Source organism: Oncorhynchus clarkii, chromosome 7, assembly GCF_045791955.1.
Source record: "Oncorhynchus clarkii lewisi isolate Uvic-CL-2024 chromosome 7, UVic_Ocla_1.0, whole genome shotgun sequence".
NCBI lineage: Eukaryota > Metazoa > Chordata > Actinopteri > Salmoniformes > Salmonidae > Oncorhynchus > Oncorhynchus clarkii.
Window position 1 is genome coordinate 34,236,355 of NC_092153.1, and position 24,025 is coordinate 34,260,379.

Here is a 24,025-nt window from a genome sequence, read left to right on the forward strand (position 1 = left end):
TAGCAATAGTAGTAGTGTGCAGCTTGTATGCTGTACAAAAAGACTGGAAGAGATGGATTCATATTGCATTGGAAGCCTACCTCAATCTCACACCAGTTGCAGAGAGGGGAATTTGTGATTATGTTAACGACAATTTATGACAGGGCTCCTGAGTGGTCTAAGCGGTCTAAGGCACTGCATCTCAGTGCAAGAGGCGTCACTTGTCCCTTGTTCGAATCCAGGCTGTATCACATCCAGCCGTGATTGGGAGTCCCAGCCTTGTCCGCGTTTGGCCGTCATTGTAAATAAGAATTTGTTCATAACTGACTTGCCTAGATAAATTATTATATAAAACAAAATTAAATCACCACTTTAGTAGTGCCATTCATACCCTTCCATCATCAGATCTACCTAACCAACATATAGATTCTACTCCACTTAACATTCCATTGGCTTGAAGTCCATGGGGCAACGCCATACATCTAAATAAAGGGACAGGGTCTTTCTGCCTTGCCGCAGCTCTCAAAAATAACTTATTGAACTCTACCCTCCCTTCATATCAGTAGCATTTAGTTGTACTTTTGTTCTGTATATTATCCATACATACATTATCCATTATCCCTTCTTAGCCCTTAGATAAAAGTCCATGTCCACTGTCTACACTACTTTCCTCTTCTGACCTGACTCCCACATCCAATCAGTAATTCATATCCGTTACAGTTGGAGTGCAGATCAGCCACATGCAACACGTTGATGCCGCTGCTGGCCAATCGGGCAATGCCCTCAGGCGATAGTGTTTCCATGGCGATACGTGTGTGCTGATCGCTGACTACGCCCCCTGCCCCACCCTTTGTGATTCCGCCTTCTGACTGAGGGGCAGAGTTATTGGAGGCTGTGGCACCGCAGGTGGTTCCTTTAAGTTGAGGTGGGTGTTGATGTATTTGGAGAGGTGGTCGCTGCGCATTAAGCGATTTGGACACAATGTACATGAGAGCTTCTCACCTGGAAGTAATAACGAAACATAAGGTTAGTGTCCCGGCTGGCATATGTGAGATTGTAAACCCCCCCCCCCATTAACATTTCTATCCGAACCGGATCTTCGTCAGGTTGTTAGCCTATGTCAAATCTGGCTAGCCTGAGCTGCCCTATCCTGATTGGCCATCACGTGGCTGAAATTTGCATAATCTTGGGAAATGTTGAACTTGGCTCTCAAATTCTCTAGTCTTCTCGTGTCCCTCATTTAATTGAAAATGCATGGTTGCTGGTAGCTAGTTCTCAGATATTTTATCATTTTTATAAATCCTGTGTAAATGTTCCTTCTTTTTTATTCACTCTGGCATCAAGCGGTTTAATTCATAACAATTATTCAGAAATGAAAACATCATACATCAACTGCACAGTCATTGTCACATTTGACCATAAAAGTTGCCAAGACTGAAGAGTCTGCTAAATGACAGAAATGTCAATAGCTAGGGCCAGGGGTTATTCCTAAAACCAAGTTATTATAACTCAGAGCCTGTAACTAGGGCCCAGAGCTTTTCTTGGTCTGGCCATACGGTCTGCCAAGGAAATCTAGCCCTCGTAAGGAGTGACAACAGTATCTACAGCTCCTGACTTGGCCATGACTTGTGGTGAGGCTGGGGACTGAGAGCAAAATTGATCATTTTCATTATCGCTGTAAAATGGAAATAAAGGGAAACCTAATCAGTTATTCAATGTATTCAATTGAAATGTGTCTTCCGCATTTAACCCAACCCCTCTGAATCAGAGGCTGTCTTAATCGACATCCACGTCTTCGACGCCTGGGGAACAGTGGGTTATCTGCCTTGCTCAGAGGCAGAATGACAGACTTTTACTTTGTCAGCTCGGGAATTCAATCCAGCAACCTTCCGGTTACTGGACCAATGCTCTAACCACTAGGCTAAATAAAGATATATTGTATTGGCACGTCTCACCTGTGTGTCTCCTCTTACTGCGCTGCAGTTCATCTGAGCGTGTGAATCTCTTCCCCACAGAAAGACCAGCTGCAGACAAATGGTCATTCTCCAGTGTGCCGGCGGAGGTGGGTTAGAAGGTGAGACGTCTTACCATACACCTTCCCACAACCTGCGATGTGACAGATATGCTGCTTCTTCTTACTGGGATCTCTGCAGGCAAAATAAATGTAAATTGACTCTTCATTTGCTGTTGGGCTATTTGACATGTCCCACCAACCTTTAGAGCATTTTCAGAAACATTACTTCACTCTTGGGGTACATCGCATTCGGAAAGTATTCAGACCCCTTGACTTTTTCAACATTGTTACTTTACAGACTTATTCTAAAATTGATTAAATAGTCCCCCCCCCCCCTCAATCTACACACAATACGGAAAAATCACAATTACATAAGTATTCTGACCCTTTACTCAGTACTTTCTTGAAGCACCTTTGGCAACGATTACAGCCTAGAGTCTTCTTGGGTATGACACCTGTATTTAGGAAGTTTCTCCCATTCTTCTCTGCAGATCTTCTCAAGCTTTGTCAGGTTGGATGGGGAGTGTCGCTGCACAGCTACTTTTAGGCCTCTCCAGAAATGTTTGATCTGGTTCAAGTCTGGGCTCTGGCTGGGCCACTCAAGGATATTGAGACGAGAGGTTGACCGATTATGATTTTTTTCAATGCCGATACCGATTAATCATCCAATTCATTTTATTTATTTGTAATAATGACAATTACAACAATACTGAATTAACACATTTCAACCTAATATAATACATTAATAAAATCAATTTAGCCTCAACTAAATAATGAAACATGTTCCATTTTTTTATTTATCCGTTATTTTACCAGGTAAGTTGACTGAGAACACGTTCTCATTTGCAGCAACAACCTGGGGAATAGTTACAGGGGAGAGGAGGGGGATGAATGAGCCAATTGTAAACTGGAGATTATTAGGTGACTGTGATGGTTTGAGGGCCAGATTGGGAATTTAGCCAGGACACCGGGGTTAACACCCACTACTCTTACGATAAGTGCCATGGGATCTTTAATGACCTCAGAGAGTCAGGACACCTGTTTAACGTCCCATCAGAAAGACGGCACCCTACACAGGGCAGTGTCCCCAATCACTGCACTGGGGTATTGGGATATTTTTTTAGACCAGAGGAAAGAGTGCCTCCTACTGGCCCTCCAACACCACTTCCAGCAGCAATTGGTCTCCGATCTGACCAGGATGGCTTCAGAAGCAAGCCTGTAGTGGTATGCTTGCAAATTTGGTTTAAATAAAGCAAAAACAAAGTGTTGGAGAAGAAAGTAAAAGTGCAATATTTGCCATGTAAGAACGTTTAACGTGTAACGTTTAAGTTCCTTCCTCAGAACATGAGAACATATGAAAGCTGGTGGTTCCTTTTAACATGAGTCTTCAATATTCCCAGGTAAGAAGTTTTAGGTTGTAGTTATTATGGGAATTATAGGACTATTTCTCTCTATACCATTTGTATTTCATATACCTTTGACTATTGGATGTTCTTATAGGCTCTTTAGTATTGCCAGTGTAACAGTATAGCTTCCGTCCCTCTCCTCGCCGCTACCTGGGCTCGAACCAGGAACACATAGACAACAGCCACCCTCAAAGCAGCGTTACCCATGCAGAGCAAGGGGAACAACTACTCCAAGTCTCAGAGCGAGTGACGTTTGAAACGCTATTAGCGCGCACCCCGCTAACTAGCTAGCCATTTCACATCAGTTACACCAGCCTAATCTCGGGAGTTGATAGGCTTGAATTCATTAACAGTGCAATGCTTGAAGCATTGCGAAGAGCTGCTGGCAAAACGCACAAAAGTGCTGTTTGAATGAATGCTTACGAGCCTGCTGGTTCCTACCATCGCTCAGTCAGACTGCTCAATCAAATCATAGACTTAATTATAACATAATAACACAGAAATACGAGCCTTAGTTCATTAATATGGTCGAATCCGGAAACTATAATTTGGAAACCAAAGGTTTATTCTTTCAGTGAAATACGGAACGGTTCCGTCTGAATATTGCTGTTACATTGCACAACCTTCAATGTTATGTCATAATTACGTAAAATTCTGGCAAATTAGTTTGCAATGAACAAGGCGGCCCAAACTGCGGCCCAAACTGTTCTGACTCTGACTCTGCGTGCAATGAACGCAAGAGAAGTGACACAATTTCACCTGGTTAATATTGCCTGCTAACCTTTCTTTTAGCTAAATATGCAGGTTTAAAAATATATACTTCTGTGTATTGATTTTAAGAAAGGCATTGATGTTTTATGGTTAGGTACACGTTGGAGCAATGACAGTCCTTTTTCGCGAATGCGCACCGCATCGATTATATGCAACGCAGGACACGCTAGATAATATCATCAACCATGTGTCGTTAACTAGTGATTATGATAGATTGATTGTTTTTTATGAGATAAGTTTAATGGTAGCTAGCAACTTACCTTGCCTTCTTACTGTATTCGCATAACAGGCAGGCTTCTCGTGAGGCAGGTGGTTAGAGCGTTGGACTAGTTAACCGTAAGGTTGCAAGATTGAATCCCTGAGCTGACAAGGTAAAAATCTGTTGTTCTGCCCCTGAACAAGGCAGTTAACCCACAATTTCTAGGCCTCCATTGAAAATAAGAATGTGTTCTTAGCTGACTTGCCTCGTTAAATAAAGTTTAAAAAAAATACCTGCAAAATCTGCGTCCAAAAATACCGATTTCCGATTGTTATGAAAACTTGAAATCGGCCCTAATTAATCGGCCCTTCCGATTAATCGGTCAACCTCTGATTGAGAGTTGTTCCAAAGCCACTCCTGCATTGTCTTGGCTGTGTGCTTAGGGTTGTTGTTCTGTTGGAAGGTAAACCCTCGCCCCAGTCTGAGGTCCTGAGCACTTTGAGCAGGTTTTCATCAAGAATCTCTGTATTTTGCTCCATTCATCTTTCCCTCGATCCTGACTAGTCTTCCAGTTCCTGACGCTGAAAAGCATCTCCACAGCGTGCCACCCTCATGCTTCAATGTTGGGATGGTTGCAGGTTTCCTCCACATGTGATGCTTGGCATTCAGATCAGAGAATCTTGTTTCTCATTTTCAGAGTCCTTTAGGTGTCTTTTGGCAAACTGCAAGCAGGCTGTCATGTGCTTTTTACTGAGGAGTGGCTTCCATCTGGCTACTACCATAAAGGCCTGATTGGTGGAGTGCTGCAGAGATGGTTGTCCTTCTGGAAGCTTCTCGCACAGCTCTCCACATAGGAACTATAGAGCTCTGCCGATTGCTCAGTCTTTTAAGAATGATGGAGGACACTGTGTTCTTGGGGACCTTCAACGCTGCAGACATTTTTTGGTACCCTTCCCTACATCTGTGCCTCTACACAATCCTGTCTCTGCACTCTTCAGACAATTCCTTCGACCTCAAGTTTTGGTTTTTGCTCTGACATACACTGTCAACTGTGGGAACTTATATAGACAGGTGTGTGTATTTCCAAATCATGTCCAATCAATTGAATTTACCACAAGTGGAGTCTGATAGCAAAGGGTCTGAATACTTATGTAAATAAGACAAACCTGTTTTCGCTTTGTCATTATGGGGTATTGTGTGTAGATTGAGGAAGAAAATGTTTTATTTAATACATTTTAGAAAAAGGCTGTAACGTAACAAAATGTGGAAAAAGTCAAGGGGTCTGAATACTTTCCGAAGGCACTGTAAATAAATGAAATACAGTCAGGTATTTGGATAGTGACACAATTTGCATAATTTTGACTCTGTATGCCACCACAAAGGATTTGAAAGGAATCGATCAAGATGTGCTTTAAATGTAGACGTTCATCTTTAATTTAAGGGTTTTGTCAAAAATGTTGTATGAACCGTGTAGGAATTACAACCACTTTTATACATAGGCCCCAATTTTAGGGGCTCAAAAGTAATTGGACAAATGAACAATCATAAATAAAATTGTGAGTTTTAATAATTCGGTTGCCAATACTTTGCAGTTAATTACTGCCTGAAGTCTGGAACCCATAGACATCACCAGATGCTGGGTTTATTCCCTGGTGATGCTCTGCCAGGCCTTTACTGCAGCTGTCTTCAGTTCCTGCTTATTCTTGGGGCATTTTGCCTTCAGCAAGTGAAATGCATGCTCAATTGGATTCAGGTCAGGTGATTGACTTTGCCATTGCAGAACATTCCACTTCTTTTCCTTCAAAAGTTATTGGGTTGCTTTCGCAGTATGCTTCGGGTCATTGTCTATCTGCACTGTGAAGCGCCGTCCAATGAGTTTTGAAGCATGTGGCTGAATCTGAGCAGATAATATGGTCATGAACACTTCAGAATTCATCCTGCTGCTTTTGTCAGCAGTCACATCATCAATAAATACAAGGGAACCAGTTCCATTGGCAGCTATAGACGCCCATGTCATAACACTACCTCCACCATGCTTCACAGATGAGGTGGTATGCTTCGGATCATGAGCAGTTCCTTCCCTTTTCCATACTCTTCTCTTCCCATCATTCTGGTACAAGTTGATCTTTGTCTCATCTGTCCATTAGCTTTTTTAGATGTTTTTTTGGCAAACTCTAATCTGGTCTAGCTGTTTTTGAGGCTTATCAATGGTTTACATCTTGTGGTAAACCCTCTGTATTTACTCTGGTGAAGTCTTCTCTTGATTGTTGACTTTGACAGATACGCCTACCTCCTTGAGGGTGTTTTTGATCTGGCCAATAATTTGTCTGTCATTCACCACAGTTGTTTCCCATGGTCTTCTGGGCCTTTTGGTGTTCCTGAGCTCACCAGTGCGTTCAATCTTTTTAAGAATGTACCAAATAGTTGATTTGGCCACACATCATGTTTTTGCTATCTCTCTGATGGATTTGTTTTGAATTTTAAGCCTAATGATGTCTTGCTTCACTGGCATTGACAGCTCTTTGGGCTTCATATTGAGGGCTAACAGTGTCGTGACATGACTATCATTTATTTATTCATTTTTTTCAGCTTTATTTAACCAGGTAGGCCAGTTGAGAACATGTTCTCATTTACAACTGCAACCTGGCCAAGATAAAGCAAAGCAGTGCGACACAAACAACAACACAGAGTTACACATGAAATAAACAAACGTACAGTCAATAACACAACAGGAAAAAAAGTCTATATACAGTGTGTGCAAATGGCGTGAGGAGGTAAGGCAATAAATAGGCCATAGTAGCAAAGTAATTACAATTTAGCAGATTAACACTGGAGTGATAGATGTGCAGATGATGTAGAAAGTAGAAATACTGGTGTGCAAAAGAGCAAAAAGTAAATAAAAACAATATGGGGATGAGGTAGGTAGATTGGATGGGCTATTTACAGATGGGCTGTGTACAGATGCAGCGATCGGTTAGCTACTAAGATAGCTGATGTTTAAAGTTAGTGAGGGAGATATAAGTCTCCAACATTAGGGATTTTTGCAATTAGTTCCAGTCATTGGCAGCAGAGAACTGTAAGGAAAGGCGGCCAAAGGATGTTTTGTCTTTGGGGATGACCAGTGAGATATACCTGCTGGAGCGTGTGCTACGGGTGGTGTTGTTACAACGTCTGCACTGCTACGCCATCTTGGAATCTAGATCTAGTTAATGTGATGACTGCTATTTATCGAATAATAATTAATCATGTAACAATTAACTCATTAGGATTTTTGGGCACCACGGGAGTTACCGTCTTAATGAGTGCCCTTCTCACGAATTAACTCAAGAATATATAGATATCATACCAGTCACCAATTAATCATTTCCTCATATCAGTCTCATTTTGAATGTCGTTGACTTTGTAGATCTGCACAAACCCGAGTCTTACTAATTATTCTGAATCACACAAATTGATTTGATCATTTATTTACTAACAAGCTAAATGATAACATAAGATACACACACACACACACACACACACACACACACACACACACACACACACACACACACACACACACACACACACACACACACACACACACACACACACACACACGGTACAGGTTATTGATTAGAAATGTAATATGATGACAACAAGTCCCTAACGTACTAATAAAATATGAGACTTGTTACACAAGATTTCGATTTAAAGAGAGAGAGAGAGCAACAGAGCGAGAAAGAGAAGCAACACTTGGATACATTTGTAAACTACACTTAGTTTAGCCCTAATACCTTGCCCCGAAGTGCCGTTCCTTTGGGTAAGAGGTAATATAATGATGCATTTACGTGCTGAAGGTCTTCCTCGTAAAGCTCTGTTGGGCTCTCTTTGGATGACCTTGTCTTTTGTTCTCAGGTGTAAGTCTCTGATTGTCCACAAGAGGTCACAATGTCCTTAGTTTTCTGTTTACTTCCACTTATTCTGGAAGAGTGGTCTCCTGAGGATTGCTAATCAGCCATGTCGATGATCCAAGAGTGGCAATGAAAGCAGTGTAGGACACAATGATTTGAAGAGAATAACTGGATGATCCTACTTAAATTCTCCTTCTTAGATACAGTACTTAGAACAGCTACTCAACCGTAGCATAGATGCCTTTGTCTTCAACCTCGTGTTGTATTTTTGGGGTTGTGCCTATCTTAGCCCATGCTGCAGCTGTGGTCCGTTTATTTTAATTCTTAACTCAAATGCTTTATACCCTCGGGTAAAAAGGGGACGTTTTTACATCAGGCTGACGCACTCTTTGGCTTCCCTTGTTACAAGGCAAGGTTTCACAATTTACCATGGTCTCGTTAGAGAACCAAAATCACAGTCTTATCATCACAAAACATTCTCTTTATCCTGGATACTTTCCACACAATGATATACACAGTATGAAAACTCTTCAAGTTACAATGTTTTTATTATAACGTCTTCATGCAACTTTTAATGACATCACAAAATAAACATTCATTTTCCATATTCCATCTCTCATCATACCCAATATCCGGATGTTGAAATATATTATCCCAGTGTCCATGGTTTGATGTTGTAGTTTTGGGCTGCAAACTCTTCATAAGACACAGACATCCGATCACCCAAACTAAACCCCAAAAGGAATCGTCTGCTGCCTATTTTTTTTTTTACGAACGACGTGAGGTGTCATAAAACCACCACCTCCATCCCTCTCCCCCTCTGTGGGAGAGAGAGAGCTCTATAGAGCTGATCCACTGTAACCTGATCTGTTGTATCCTCACAGGAGAGTCATGACAACAGCAACAGATTCCATATGCAAATGCGACATTTGAAATCAACTCCAGACCTTTTTTTCTGCTTACTTGTAAATTAACTAATGAGAGAATAACACACACACCAGGCCATGGAACAGCTGAGCAGCTAATTGTCCATTAAAAAGGGGGGGACCACATATAAAAGTGCTGTAATTCCTACACCGTTCACCTGATTTGGATGTAAATACCTGAACTTTCAGTTCATATTATTATTTAATTGAATCTCCAATATGCTGTGGTAGACAGCTAAAATAATAATAACTTGGTCAATGTCCAATGTCCAACTATTTATAGACCTGACTGTATGCTGCTTGCAACAATATAGCTAATGTATTTATCTAAATGTTGTGTCCCATGTTAGAGCCTACAATTGGTTTTGTCTGTAATATTGCTGTCACCAAAAAAAATGCATATTTGTTGATTGTCGATTAAGTGTGAGTAAAGTGTAATAGGCTACACATGGGTTATTGTAGGGGATGTCTACACTGGCAATTGTATAGGCTTAATCTGTGTCCAGGAAACCAGCCATTGATAAGCAAGTACCCGAGACACCAGTTGTGGAGTCAATAGCAAGTGTATTTGACTGCTTGGCACATTATTTACCCAGTAAGTTATGTGAACTGATGTACATACTGTATAGTCTAAGCCTTTTCATATTATATTTTTTATTTGAGGTACTTTTTACCCCTTTTTCTCCCCAATTTCGTGATATCCAATTGGTAGTTACAGTCTTGACCCATCGCTGCAACTCCCGTACGGACACAGGAGAGTGGAAGGTCAAGAGCCATGCTTCAGCCGAAACACGACCCTGCCAAGCAGCACTGCTTCTTGACACACTGCTCACTTAACCAGGAAGCTAGCCACACCAATGTGTCAGAGAAAACACTGTGCAACCGAAGTCGACGTGCATGCACCCAGCCCAGTCACTAGAGCGTGATGGGAAAAGGACATCCCGGCTGGCCAAACCCTCCCTGCCTTAGACCGCTGCACCACCCGGGAGGTTCCTTTTCATATTGTTTACCCAATATGTGAACTGATGTACATGTATAGTCTAATCCTTTTCTGTACAGTGAGTGTTTTGTGATTTAATCAAATTCCGTTCTTTACCTGTTTTCTGACAAAAGCAACAAAAAGGTTGAGAATTAAATAAATACACTCCATGCTTTAGTGATACTTACATGCAATCAATTACCATACAGTACGTATCTTTGTGGACTCCATTTAATCACATCTGTTACAATTCCATGTTGCACAATCACAAATAATAATGAGGAATGTACAAGGGCACGGAGAAATGGCATACTATGGCATACTACAGAGCATATCAGAGCATAATAAGAATTTGTTCTTAACTGACTTGCCTAGTTAAATAAAGGTAAAAAAATATAAAAATATCCAATATTCTGAAAAAAAACTACATGTTCTCATTCTAGTAGTCTATGCACTCACTACCTGGTTATATTTTAAGAAAACCATCACAAAAATTCCAAATAAGTATTGTGGATGTTAGATATTGATATTCATTCCTTGGACCATGTTGATCATGTTCAGCTTCGTGTTAGAGAAGTGGTTTCGATAGAATACATTTCACAAAGGTGAATTCCATGTCTGCCATTGTCATGTTTCCTAGAAACAGCAGAAGTTTTCCAACTTTCTGTCAGTGCAGGGTTGCCAGGTCAAGCTAAAATTTCTAGGCCAATGACCACTCAAAACGCATCTAAAAGGCCTGAAAACTAGACTCCCAAAAAATCATTTTCCATCAGTGGATGTAGATTTAACTTGGACTGCTATGATTAAGCAATACGGCTCAAGGGGGTATGGTATATGGCCAATATACCACGGATAAAGGCTGTTCAGCTGGTAGCTGTGGTATATTGGCTGTATACCACAAACTCCTGTGATGCCTTATTGCTATTATATACCGGTTACCAACGTAATTAGAACAGTAAAAAGTCATGGTTTGTCATACCGGTGGTATATTGTCTGATATACCATGGCTTTCAGGACTAGAACCAGGTTTATAATTGTAAATAAATCCTCTTTGTGCATTTGCATAACTATAGATACATCCGAAAGGAGAGTATGAATGATAAAAGTTCGAGAGAGGATTTTGAAATCTCTGAGCAAGAAACCTTAGGCTATTTTCTGGCAATTGTGCTGTTGTTATGTGCCAGATGTTAAGATAGGCATAGGTTACAGACTAAAATCTGGGTTTATGATGAATTAGAATGTTCCATAGTTTGCTTGGATACACAGTACACAGATCATCTGTACAGAATGGCGCCGGAGAGGATGGTTGCCGTTTTATAGGCTCTTAACCAACTGTGCTATTTTGTTTGTTTTTTTGCATTGTTTGTAACATATTTTGTACATAATGTTGCTGCTACCATCTCTTTAATTATTTGTTACTTTAATTTCTTACTTTTTAAAGGTATTATTTTAAAGGTGTTGGTTAAGAGCTTGTAAGTAAGCATTTCACTGTAATATATTCGGCGCATGTGACAAACACAATTGATTGGATTTTAACTCTGGGTCTTCCTTGTGGCGGTCCTCATGAGAGCCAGTTTCATCATAGCACTTGATTGTTTTTGTGACTGCACTTGAAGAAACTTGAAATGTTCCATATTGACTGACCTTCATGTCTTAAAGTAATGATGGACTGTCATTTCTCTTTGCTTATTTGAGCTGTTCTTGCCATAATATGGACTTGGTATTTTACCAAATAGGGCTATCTTCTGTATACCAACCCTACCTTGTCACAACACAACTGATTTGCTCAAACGCAATAAGATGGAAAGAAATTTCACAAATTAGCGTTTAACAAGTGTGCAAAGCTGTCATCAAGGCAAACGGTGGCTACTTTGAAGAATCTCAAATGTAAAATAGATTTTGATATATTTAACACTTTTTTGGTTACTAAATTATTTCATATGTGTTATTTTAGTTTTGATGTCTTCACTATTATTCTACAATGTACAAAATAGTAAAAATAAAGAAAAACCCTAAAATAAGTAGGTGTGTCTACACTTATGACTGGTACTGCATGTCTAACCCTACTGCAGGCAATGATTTTAATGTTAAAAAAATAAATAAATACAACTTTCATAAGATTATGGCTCCAGTAGCATCGGCCTAACTCAGATTTCAGTCTTGTTTCAGGATCATCAAAATATTGCTGCTTTTAAAGGGATTTATTATAATAAAAATCTATTTAACTTAGTTGTGAGGAACGTAAAGGAATTGAAGGGATAAATAATAGATAACCTGTTTGCACTGACTGCTCATCCTTGGCACACACTAGCAGGAGAGCCTGTGGTCTGGTGTCTGTCTGTCCAGCCTGGTCTCATAGACTAGACATAGCATAGTAAACGTAAATCATTAAAATGTGTGTGCTATGTTACATTTTGTATACTTAGACAAGACAGATGGTTACTTGTTTTGGGTGGATGGGTGGGCCTATAACTTTAAGTCTAGCAACCCGAATGTTCCAGAGTTCAAATCTCATCACGGACACTTTTAGCATTTTAGCAAAGTAGTAACTTTTCAACTACTTACTACTCTGTAGCTACTTTGCAACTACTTAGCATGCTAGCTAACACTTCCCCTGACCCTAACCATTTTAACTAACCCTTCCCCTAACCTTAACCCCTAATACTAACCCCTAGCCTAAGCTAACACTAGCCAGCTGGCCACCTAGCTAGAATTCGTAATATTTCAAACATTTGGCTAATACGTACCACACTTTCTAAATTCGTAACATATAATACCAATACTAATTTGTAACGTATACGAAATGGGTGATGGATATCCACAAATTAATGCATATCAAACGAAACATAACATATCATAATAAACAGAGTGTCTCTGATTTACATCCACAATAATACAAAATGCACGGAGACCAGGTTGGGCCAACTATCTGTGTGTCTCTCCAACTTCGAGGGTCATGTCTAGATGGGATACAGCTTTTGTCAAATTGACCTCAAAATTAAACCATTTTCCCCCCATTTAGCTAACCCTTTCGCTAACCTAATTATCCTAACCTGCAGCGTAGATTCTCCTGAACCTGCTACGAAAATATCAGGGCGCATATTATCACCAGCAGGTATAAAGAGGGCCACCGTCAGCTCTTCGTCTTTAGACAAGCTATTCTACAGTGTGTATGTGTCGGCTTCTTTTACTGCCGGGAGGATGTGTCGCAATGTTAATTTATTTCACTTGAAGCCACACTTCCTTTTTTACCTTCTCTGTATTTGCGCCTAAAGAGACAGTTGAACGAGACAGGCGCGAACATGTAGCCTAGGCGATGTGTTGATAGTCTCAACATTTGTACTTGATAAACAGTTTAAGTAGATTGTCATCAGAAAAACTGAAGAAAACCTGGATGATGTAACGTTAAGCAGTGCTATTCTGATAATAAGATACACGAGTCGAGACTGGTGAGCGCAGTGGGAGAAACCAGAATTGAAACCTGCCAGTGAAGGTAGGCTTGAAATGAAGATTTGCTTGTCTCTACATTAGTTATTGAAATATAATACTGTAGGCCTACTTTGGTATCAGCATCTGCATGCGTTTGGATTTTCAGCCATGTTTTCTAAATATGTCCTTGTTTTTTGCTTGAGCAGTGAAATACAGTTGTATCAAATTTGACATGAGTAATTATGTGCACTGAAAGCTTTCTACAAATATTGGCAGTTGTTAAGCTATATAATATAATAACTTTATTTTTCTAAGAGGGAACTTCTAATGTGATTGTCATGTAGGCTATTATTTTTCAGCACAACATTAACATAATTGCAATTATTTTGTGAGTTTGTGACTTATGATGATTATCTACTTATGGATTTATTTGAGTGAGTGTGTGGTGTCAATTCTTTTAAAATTGCAGCTGTTCATTTCAATAATGTAATAATTTGCTATTCCAACCAGCTGTACTAGATTATATATCAGGGGGTTAAATGTTCCTGCATGAAATGCCCTGTAGGCTACTGTAGTTTCACTGAAACTATCATTTGGATGGTCCTGGTTTGGAAGTATTGTGTCAATATAAACCTACTGATACAGTACTTACTTCATGATTTGGGTTCTCCCAGTTGATAATTATTGAAGTAGCCTATTCAATGAATAGGTGAGCTGTTGAGTAAATAGGTGAGCGGTCTGATGGAGAGCCCGTCTTCTACGACCAGGCGTCAGGCCTGGGTCCAGGCAAGTCGACAGTGGCTAACCCTGGAAGAACTAGATCCACAGGTACCAGGACCATACATCCACCCCTCTGCCCACCCATCTACCCTACAACGACCAGGATATACCCATCCTTCTGCCCCACATGGACCACCATACACCCATCCCTCTGATCAACACCAGTCTGCATCAGAGGATGACGTCTTCTCAGATGGTCAGTTCTCATTTTGGTAGCTTGATTAAGAATTTATATTTGAGTGACATTGATTTATTACTGTAAGATATCTGTGTGATAAAGAAAATAACATGCAGGGGGTTAAAACTCTGCTTAGTCTGGTATATTTATAACTCATATGTGGGCGGTTGGCCACTTCATGATGCATCACACATCTTTGCGACAAAGCACAGAAAAAAAGAGTGTAAGAAGTTTTAATTTTCTGAATGCTGAATGCTCACCCAGACTGTTCTATGTCCACTGTTTCCACAGGATGCTCTGCAGGAAAGATTGAGAGCTGGCTTCTGGGCTGTGGGTGAGTGAGTGAGCATGCCGTGCAAGGTTTGACTTTGAAATGACATTTACAAGAAAGACTCTTAATAGGATGATGTGTCAGCCAGTGGCAACTGGTAAGTTAAACAATAAAAATAAATTGTCTAGGTAAACCACCCACAGTTTGGGGAAATGTTACAGATGTGAATTCTGTTTAGAATATGGATACAGGTCAATGGCATTGCCCAAAGTGGATTCTTGTTCCAAAACACCTTGGTTCTAGAACTAGTTTGGCTCTGTTTATACTAGAGGACATTCTATTTGAATGCTTTTGGTGTTTATAGTCCCAAGTTTGCATCATAGGAAATGGTACAAAAGTACTGTTTGTTCTGTTGATTATTGTAGTTATGTGTTGACCAGAAAATTGTAGTCACAGAAAAGCAATTGTTCCATCACTGGATGCAAACTTCACTATTGTGCAATTACACATGTGTTACTAATGATCATGGCTAACTTGGCTGATCAAGTTGAGTCTGAAAATGTGGCTAAACTGGTGTGTGAACTTGGATGTTCAGGCTATTTTGTGGGTTTTATAGAATCTGATTTAAAATAATGTCAGATAAGAAATGTTGGGGCGTTCTTAAAACATCTGTGGTTAACGTGACTTGACAATCTGACTGCTAATCACTCAGCCTGAGAGCATCTCCTATGTAGGAAGTGAACCAACTTTTAAAAGCTGTAGCTTTACTGAACAGACTGGGAGGATAGCTAGCTAGAGATCATGCCTATAGGTTGATCCAGAGCTGTATAGTATACTGTGGTCTGCGAAATTGACACCCTTGATAAAGATTAGCAAAAATGACTGTATAAAATAGATATATAGGATGGCAGGTAGCCTAGCGGTGAGAGCATCGGGCCAGTAACGGAAAGGTCACGAGCCGACAAAGTGAACTTCTGTCTTAATAATCTGTAAAAGAAATGGGGCACTTAACCCTAATTGCTTCAGGGTCACCGTTGATTATGGCAGACCCTGGCTGTGACCCCACTCTCCAAGAGTATCTCAGGAAGAGTTGGGATATGTGTATTAATACACACATGTACTTGTGTGAAATAGGACACACCAAATTATTATTTTATATAGTATGCTCAAAAAAGTGAGATATTATTTTATACTAATACAATTGCTCAGAGACAGAGATTTTGTTGAACAAGTAATACATTTTAAAAAAAAAATTAACGTAGGGGTCAAAATGATTGACCTTGCGAAGATAGGACAAATCAACGGTGAACGGTGACCCTGAGCCTTTTTCAAAACATTTATTTTTAGTTTTAGTTTTTATGAGTTGGAGAACACATTTGGAGTAATCTTAGACCATTCTGTCACGACTTCCGCCGAAATTGGTCCCTCTCCTTGTTCGGGCGGTGTTCGGTGGTTGACGTCACCGACCTTCTAGCCATCACTGATCCCATTTTTTTTTTCATTGGTTTTGTCTTGTCTTCCATCACACCTGGTTCCAATCCCATCAATTACATGTTGTGTATTTAACCCTCTGTTCCCCCTCATGTCCTTGTCAGTGATTGTTTATTGTAAGTGTATGTGTACGTCTGTACTGGTGTGCATCGAGTTATGTTACCCATTGATTTGAATTATTATGTTTTCCTGTGAGGTTTTTTGTCAATAAACTGCGTAGTTGGAAACAGTTATTTCTCTCCTGCGTCTGACTTCTCTGCCGCCAGTTCACACCCTTACACATTCCTCCATACAGAATCCTAAAATGTTTTTTTGGTGTACGTTATATATTTTTACTAGGCTGGAGACAGGCTCAGAGAACTCTAGCAATCATCTGACTGTTGGTAAGTCTGACAATAAAGCCACCGTCACTGCAATCTACCGACTGGTCGGCATAAAACACTGATTATAGTCTCTCCGCTTCTATTTTATAATTTATTCTCCTCTTCCAGAGTCTCTGCTGAAAGCGAACAGTTTTGAAGATGACCTGAGTCTGGGTGCCGAGGGTGAGGATAAAAGAGAACATAAACCCAATGACACGCATACCATAGTAAATAATCAAAGCAGGAAATAGCTTTGTAGGAAAAGTAGGAGAGCATCATGGATGTTTTGGAAAAAGGTTATTTTAATCTTGTGTGTGACCGCCTTCCTCTTTGTTTTTGCTATTCCTATTCAAACTAATTTTCCATTAATTGAATATGTTTAAAGAACATAGGTCTTTTATCCAATATTATACCTGTTTGAATAATGGACACTTTCATTTTTTAAATGTTCCATTTAAATTCAGAGTAGAAGTCTGTACATGTTGGTGACATACCCTGCCTGTCCTCATGTCTAAGGACTGCTTCTCCACTGATAGTACACCAGGAACATGTACTCATTGTAGCATCAAACCTTAAGCCTTCACCTCTTCCATGAGTGACTGACATCCTGGTGCATGTGATTTAGCTGCTGACTGACGGAAACTCTTTAAGATTGGCCCAATATACAAAGCAATAATAATAGCATGTTTGCAAAGAGAGGAGCCAACACTCACTGGAGCCTCACAACACAAAGGGCCAAATGTCACAGAGATCTGGGAGGAAGACGCGCACACACAAGCATGAATGCAAATGCGCACGCTCGCACACATACACAAACACACACACACAGTGTTCTGTTTTCACTCACTTTAATGTTTTACAGCTACAGCATTAAATGTCGAAGGAGTCTCAGAACTGAGGTAAGATAAATGGAATATGAAGAATGTGTGATTTCATTACAGAAATTATGCACCAAATTCCTTCCTTCAGAGGGAGGTTTAGATTTGTCAAGTTTGGTTGACATGATTTGAGCTTGACCTGCTTTTATCTTCCCACTGTGGTGCCTGCTGACTGGTGCCTGTGTAGGGTGCTGCTTCCACCACCCAAACATCTTCACAGATGTGGAGTCACCACCAGGTCAGTTAGAGCAACCCACAAACTATGACATATGGCAAGCTATATTTAATATTCTAGAGTTTATTTTGACTATCCCTCTTTATGCATTTTAACAGCTACTAGTACATTAAATACGATTACATTAACATATGATATCTGTTGAATACAGGCATGCTTCAACCGTTATTACATTGTTACTATAATAACTTTGTTTGTTTTTTAAGTTGTTTCATTGCTTATTTTTCACCTGTCGCATGTTGATCTCATGTCTTTGTTCCTGCAGTACTCCCCGTCAGAGGCTGGCTCTGCCCTTACTCCACCTCGGTTACAGTATTGCCTCCAGTGGCTTCTCCAACAGCACCAGTAAGGCATCAAGGTGTGTTAGGACCAACCACTATCAACCTTATGTTACAGTCTTAACAGTCATATAGTATATACAATCTGTCAGGACATCTCTATCTCCCTCTATCTCTCCATCCCCACCACTCACATACACACACACCCCAGTGTGTCTGAGGTGCTGCAACTGTGTGCAGAGGATGCAGAGGAGACTCTGTACGAGTTGGGGTTCGGATGTGACGAGCCTGATGTTACAGACCGCATCCCCACCCGTTTCCTCAACTTCCCTTCCCAGCTTCACGGTATCAACTTCCTCCTCTTCCTCCAGTCCCAACTGTACCGCCTTCGACAGGAGGACCCAGGACTCTCTCTGGCCAGTAAGACACAAACGCATGCAGGCAGACAGACACACACACACAAACTCACGCACCCACACACACCACCATTGTGTCCGAATCCCACACATTACTGTGGTAATGATCATCATTGTCATAAACACCCACCCACAACACAACCAGGTATAGAGAGTCTGTACATGAGTCAACTTTCATTTGCATAATAACTTTAGTTATGCAGCACTTTTTATGCAGTTCAAATGGTTTAAAGAGCTTAATCTCTAAATAGACAGTGTCTATATGATTCGGTCTACATTTACATAGCACTGTCAGTATAGTATGTTTCTCCACCAATCATCGTAACATACAATAAATACATTATACGCAGTTTTTGCTATGAACAAAAACCATTAATGCATCTCTCATTGTCCTGTGTTAGGCAGCCAGAACATTCAAAACAAATGGTTGTTTTCTCTTTCAATTGTCCTGATGAACGCACCTCCCCCCTGCAGGTCGTTTCAGGCAGGTAGAGGTGCTAACAGCCATGGCCAATGCCTTCTACTCCCTCTACTCCCATGTGTCCCGCATGCCCCTTCAGAAGCTCTCCCCTCCCGAGTTCAGCATCTCCCCCACCGCCGACAAGCAGACTGGACGGCGCTTCATGGGAAGCGTTTGCAGCGAACCGAGGTCTCCAGTGGAGCGATTTAAGGACACGGTTTCTAAGATGTGCCTGTATACTAGTTCTGGTGGTTCCACCCAGCTAGGCTCGGACTCTGCCTGCCACGGTCCGGGATTTTCTTCTGGACCTGGGTCTGGGTTGTCCCCCAAGAAGAGAAGCAGCCTGCCTGACTTGGTGGGACTGGTCCTGGAGAATGCCAAGGCAGAGGCTGTATCCAGAGACATGGAGGAGGATAATCAGGATACAGGGGACAGTAATGGGATGAGTGCTGCTGTGGACACGAGTACTATGGTGAAGAATAGAGAGACAGAGACACAAGGACACATAGACACAGTCAGTGACAAGGAGATGGAGCAGGGTTTGTTATCAGATGTACAGGACACAGGGCATAGTAGTTTAATTAGTTCTGTGGAGCCACATCTGGTCAAGGACAGAGCGACAGAGACACAGGGATATAGAGACACAGTCAGAGGCAAGGGGTTGGACCAGGGATCGTCATCAGATGGGGATGGGGCTGATTTAGAGAGAGAGAGAGACACCGATGTAACTCCAAATCTTCGAGCATCATCACTTTCAGAATCAGGTCAGCGAGAACCCAGTAGTAGAATGAAGCTGGACTTTTGCCTTACTACTCCAAGTTCTACTTGTGAGGTTGGAGAAACTCACAACACAATTCATCCCACAGACTGGGCAGCGGTGGTGGCACCGGTTGCCAAGGTTACCCATGACGTCATATGTCCTCAGGTCGTTGAGAGTGTGCACCAGGCACTCTACAGCAGTCAACTACAACAGTGGAATAATAACACACAGATGGCGACCATTTTGTCGTCTGTTGTGTCCTGTGCGAATGTCAGATCTGACCGGTCCTTCACCACATCAGACGCACTACACAAATCCAGGGAGGAGAAGGATTTAACTACCAATAACTCAGCCAAGTGTTTAGAGGTCGCCATAACTCCCATTCCAAAGGCTGAGTCTGAGGGTGACTCTCATTTGCTAGAAACTGGGACACTGGTGGAGTCAACGTTCGTGCCCATAAAGCTCCCTAGTGGAAAGAGGTCCCCTTGTCTAATCACTGTAACTGATGTGGCTTGTAGTTTTAGTTCTGCATACACACCGGAGATGGTTCTCACTCCCAGTGGTGGTACCACTGAGGTGCCTTCAGCAGCCCAGTATTATCCAGGTGTATGGGAGAACAAGCGGTGCCTGAGTCCTCTGAAACCGCCACCAATCCGGGTCCAAGGGGAGGCATCCCACAGTCTTCAACAGGCCAACTCCTTTGAGCTAGAGGAGGTAAAATTACTGAATTTTTAGGATTTAACCTATATGGCACAATCTACTCCAGTCTGACTTCCTAGGGCTTATTGACACATCTAGGTGGCGTAGTCAACTACCTATCCACCCATGGCTGCCTGACATATACTTGGAGCCAGGAGTTTTCCTGACCACCTGTTTTCCAATTTTGTTTAACAACAGGTACATAGTGCAGGGGAGGAAGACTTTGGACAGCAAGAAACCATAAGGTCAACATCTTTGTCACTGTCTACTGTCAATCAAAACACAGGTGAGTTCATAGTCTTGGTTGATACATCATGGTCATATTCAGCTGAACCGAGTGATATTAACAGTGTACATCTGCTTACTACCAAAGTAGTTGTTTAGTGAAAGGTGACTGACTACCGCAATTCGGAGCAGCCAATGTGCTGAATGTGACGTCAGTTTAATTTCACAGGAACACACAACCGTTTCAATTTACAGTTTGAAAGTCAATGTGGTTGATACTGTTCCTCAAATGGGCAGTGCTGTTGTCACGTTAGCTGTGAATGAGTTGCTGCATTTGTGCATGCATGTATGTGTGTGTGTGAAGAAAGGGGTGCGTTCACCACTTGTTCTCACACCTTCTCGTAATAAGAATTTCTCACATTCTTGTTCTTTAAGATTGTCAGCTAACTGGAAATGTTGAGTAAAGTGTGGGCTGATTTCTGGCCAACCCTGCATGTTTTATTCTGGGAAGTACTGTAATGCAGGCCTGACGTGTTAAATCCATGAATAGAATATAACTGTGTATCCATCTGTGTGTGTATGTTGTAGGCCTGGTGGTGGTTCAAGGGTTAAGTGACATGAGTATGACTGTGTAACTAAATCTGCGTTCGACCTGACTGTGTGATTATCTGCCTGTACAGTATGCAGGCCTGGGAGTTCGAGGGTTACGCTAAGTGTGGTTGTGTTTCTCTCTGTGTAGCTGACAGTGTCAGTGTATTTGTCTCTGTGTAGGTCTGGTGGTTCGAGGGGACAGCATGCAGTCAGACAGTAGTGGCTATGCTGATGAAGACGTCATCTCTTCAGTCTACTCCACTGACAGAGACAAGAGCTGACAGACTGATAAGGGTTGAGTTCCTGCCTGACTCGATGCGCAGGCATTGCATTGCATCAACCAATGGTCGCGTGCCATGTCATCGACTGTGCAGTTGGGCATCAGATTGCTATATCATACGATGTGGTTAGGTGGTATGTTAAATACCTATCAAGGCATGGTAGTCAGGCAGGAACTTGACCAAGGCCCTCTGGGAATTAGACTCAGGGAACTCTGAGTATTATTTGTATGAGTCACACAGAAACATGTTCATCCAACAGATACTGATTGTTTGATTATGAGGTATGAGGTCTGTTCATGTTAGTGTTAATGACATTATGAATCAGGTGGCATCAGTCGGTGCATTCTGAATGCTGCCACTCCTATGCAACACCAGTCCTTTGACTGAGTGCAGACAGAGTAATCTGATGGAAAGGATTGCCCTGGAGGTATAGTCCACACATACTGTTTAATTGTGAAGAGATTGTCCTATCTCCATGTATAGTGTTAGTGTTGATGACAATCATTAAATCGATGTTGTCACACCCTGATCTGTTTCACCTGTCTTTGTGCTTGTCTTAACCACCCTCCAGGTGTCGCCCATCTTCCTCATTATCCCCAGTGTATTTATACCTGTGTTTTGTCTGTATCCAGTTTGTTTTGTTTTGTCAAGCCTACCAGCGTGTTTTCCCATCTGTCTCTAGTTCCTGTTTTCTAGCTTTCCCGGTTTTTGACCATTCTGCCTGCCTCGACCCAGCCTGTCGTTCTGTACCTTGTCACACCACCCTGGATTACTGACCTCTGCCTGCCCTGAGCCTGCCTGCCGTTCTGTACCTTTTGGACTTTTCTCTGGACTACTGACCTCTGCCTGCCCCTTGACCTGTCGTTTGCCTGCCTCTTTGTTATTGTAATAAATGTTTGTTACTTCGAAACTGTCTTCGTCTAGGTCTTCTCCTGAGCCTTGACAGATGTACTGTACATAAGATACTACTGCTGTGCCTTTGTGAAAGTTGGTATTTATTTATTGGATGTTAATAAAGATAATTTAAACACATTTAAGATTATCATTATATGAATGTTAAGTTACTTCAATTAACATCAACCTGCACTGAAATAGCACAAATATTTAATTAAAACAGGAGCAAATCAAACAGTTTATAGCCGCCATAGGGACATGATAATAGGCAACATTTCGGTTCCAATTATACTTTGTATTTGGGCAACACATTCCACAACGTCACACACATTGGGCTATGTCAATTTCAGCTAAACTTCTCTCTGCTAATCATATCATAATCATCATCAGGAGATGTAGCCTTACTCTGTAGCAGCAATCCCTTATAGGTAGATAACCTACTATGGCCAGTTTACTTTAGATACACTTACTACCAAAATTATCCTTACTTTACCACCTATACAAAAACATGGTTTGACTATCTGTATCTGAACTCTTGGGAGTAAACATGGGAGAATATTGAGTTCAGGTTACACAATTAGCATGTAACGGAAGATGAAGAAAAGATTAGTCAGCAACAGGGTTGGGGTCAACTCAATTTAAATGGAGGAATTCAGGAAGTAATAATGTAGTTCCATCTCAATTTGATGCTCTATTTCAGACATTATGAACACACCCACAGTTGAGGTATGTAATATTATCAATTCAAAATTGCCAAAGTTAATTAAGGACCATGGACATGGTTTTATGAGAGTAACCAGCTACTCAAACACATAAGATAACATTGCTTCAACAGCTATTAAAACTTGCGACGCCCTAAAATTACAATTTAAATCACAGTAGCAATCTTGTCACACAATTTAAAACTGGGTTTTGTGAGGTCTGAAAATGAACAAATTCAATGGTAAAGTACCCAATGTTTAAAGTGTATTTCCAATAATCATAAAATAACATTTTGCACTTCAGATGTTAAACAATTCAAATGTAAAACGTAGACCATAGTTATCAGATTACTTTTCTAAAGGCCTTAATACATAGTTCCATATAATCCAACTAAGGCATGTAAGACAGAGTCTTGTAGATAAAAATACATAGGTCTCCAATTTAAGAATTCCTATTTAAAATGTCCACTTTAAAAGTGCACCAAATTATACTTTACTCGGACCAAGCACTCTTGTGATAATGGGGAAGAAATGTTTTTGGTCGACGACAAAGTACTTCGTAATGAAAAGGCAACCAAGGTCATTTTTCAATCAATGAGAACCATTTTAGGTGTGAAAAAGGGTTATTGAGGCTACAGTAAAATGTTTTTCTCTTCTTTTAAATGGTCTTCTGCCCTTTCCCTGCAGAGTCTATGTGTAACGGCTTTCTTGTGGTGAAGGAGAGGCGGACCAAAATGCAGCGTGGTGGTTATTCATGTTTAATTTATAAAGACACTATACATGAAATAAACTAACAAAACAATAAACGTGCGAAAACCTAAACAGCCCTATCTGGTGCAAACACAGAGACAGGAACAATCACCCTAGAAACATAGAAATACCCAAAACATAGAAAAACAAACATAGACTGCCCACCCCAACTCACGCCC

General features: G+C 41.0%; 1 protein-coding gene across 2 annotated transcripts; it reads left to right on the plus strand.

Moving 5' to 3' along the window:
• The first annotated feature begins 13,318 nt into the window (after positions 1-13,318).
• LOC139413220 (uncharacterized) lies at positions 13,319-22,533 on the plus strand. Of its 2 annotated transcripts, XM_071160346.1 has the most exons (12): positions 13,560-13,660; positions 14,306-14,572; positions 14,846-14,888; positions 16,656-16,699; positions 16,808-16,861; positions 17,541-17,577; positions 17,744-17,794; positions 18,057-18,149; positions 18,281-18,489; positions 18,960-20,419; positions 20,603-20,690; positions 21,401-22,533. In XM_071160346.1, the coding sequence occupies exons 2-12, from the start codon at positions 14,338-14,340 to the stop codon at positions 21,499-21,501; spliced, it is 2,415 nt and encodes an 804-aa protein (XP_071016447.1). In that variant the 5' UTR covers positions 13,560-13,660; positions 14,306-14,337; the 3' UTR covers positions 21,502-22,533. The 2 variants fall into 2 exon arrangements, with proteins under 2 accessions (XP_071016446.1, XP_071016447.1); XM_071160345.1 differs by having other exon boundaries at positions 13,319-14,572.
• Positions 22,534-24,025: the final 1,492 nt, after the last annotated feature.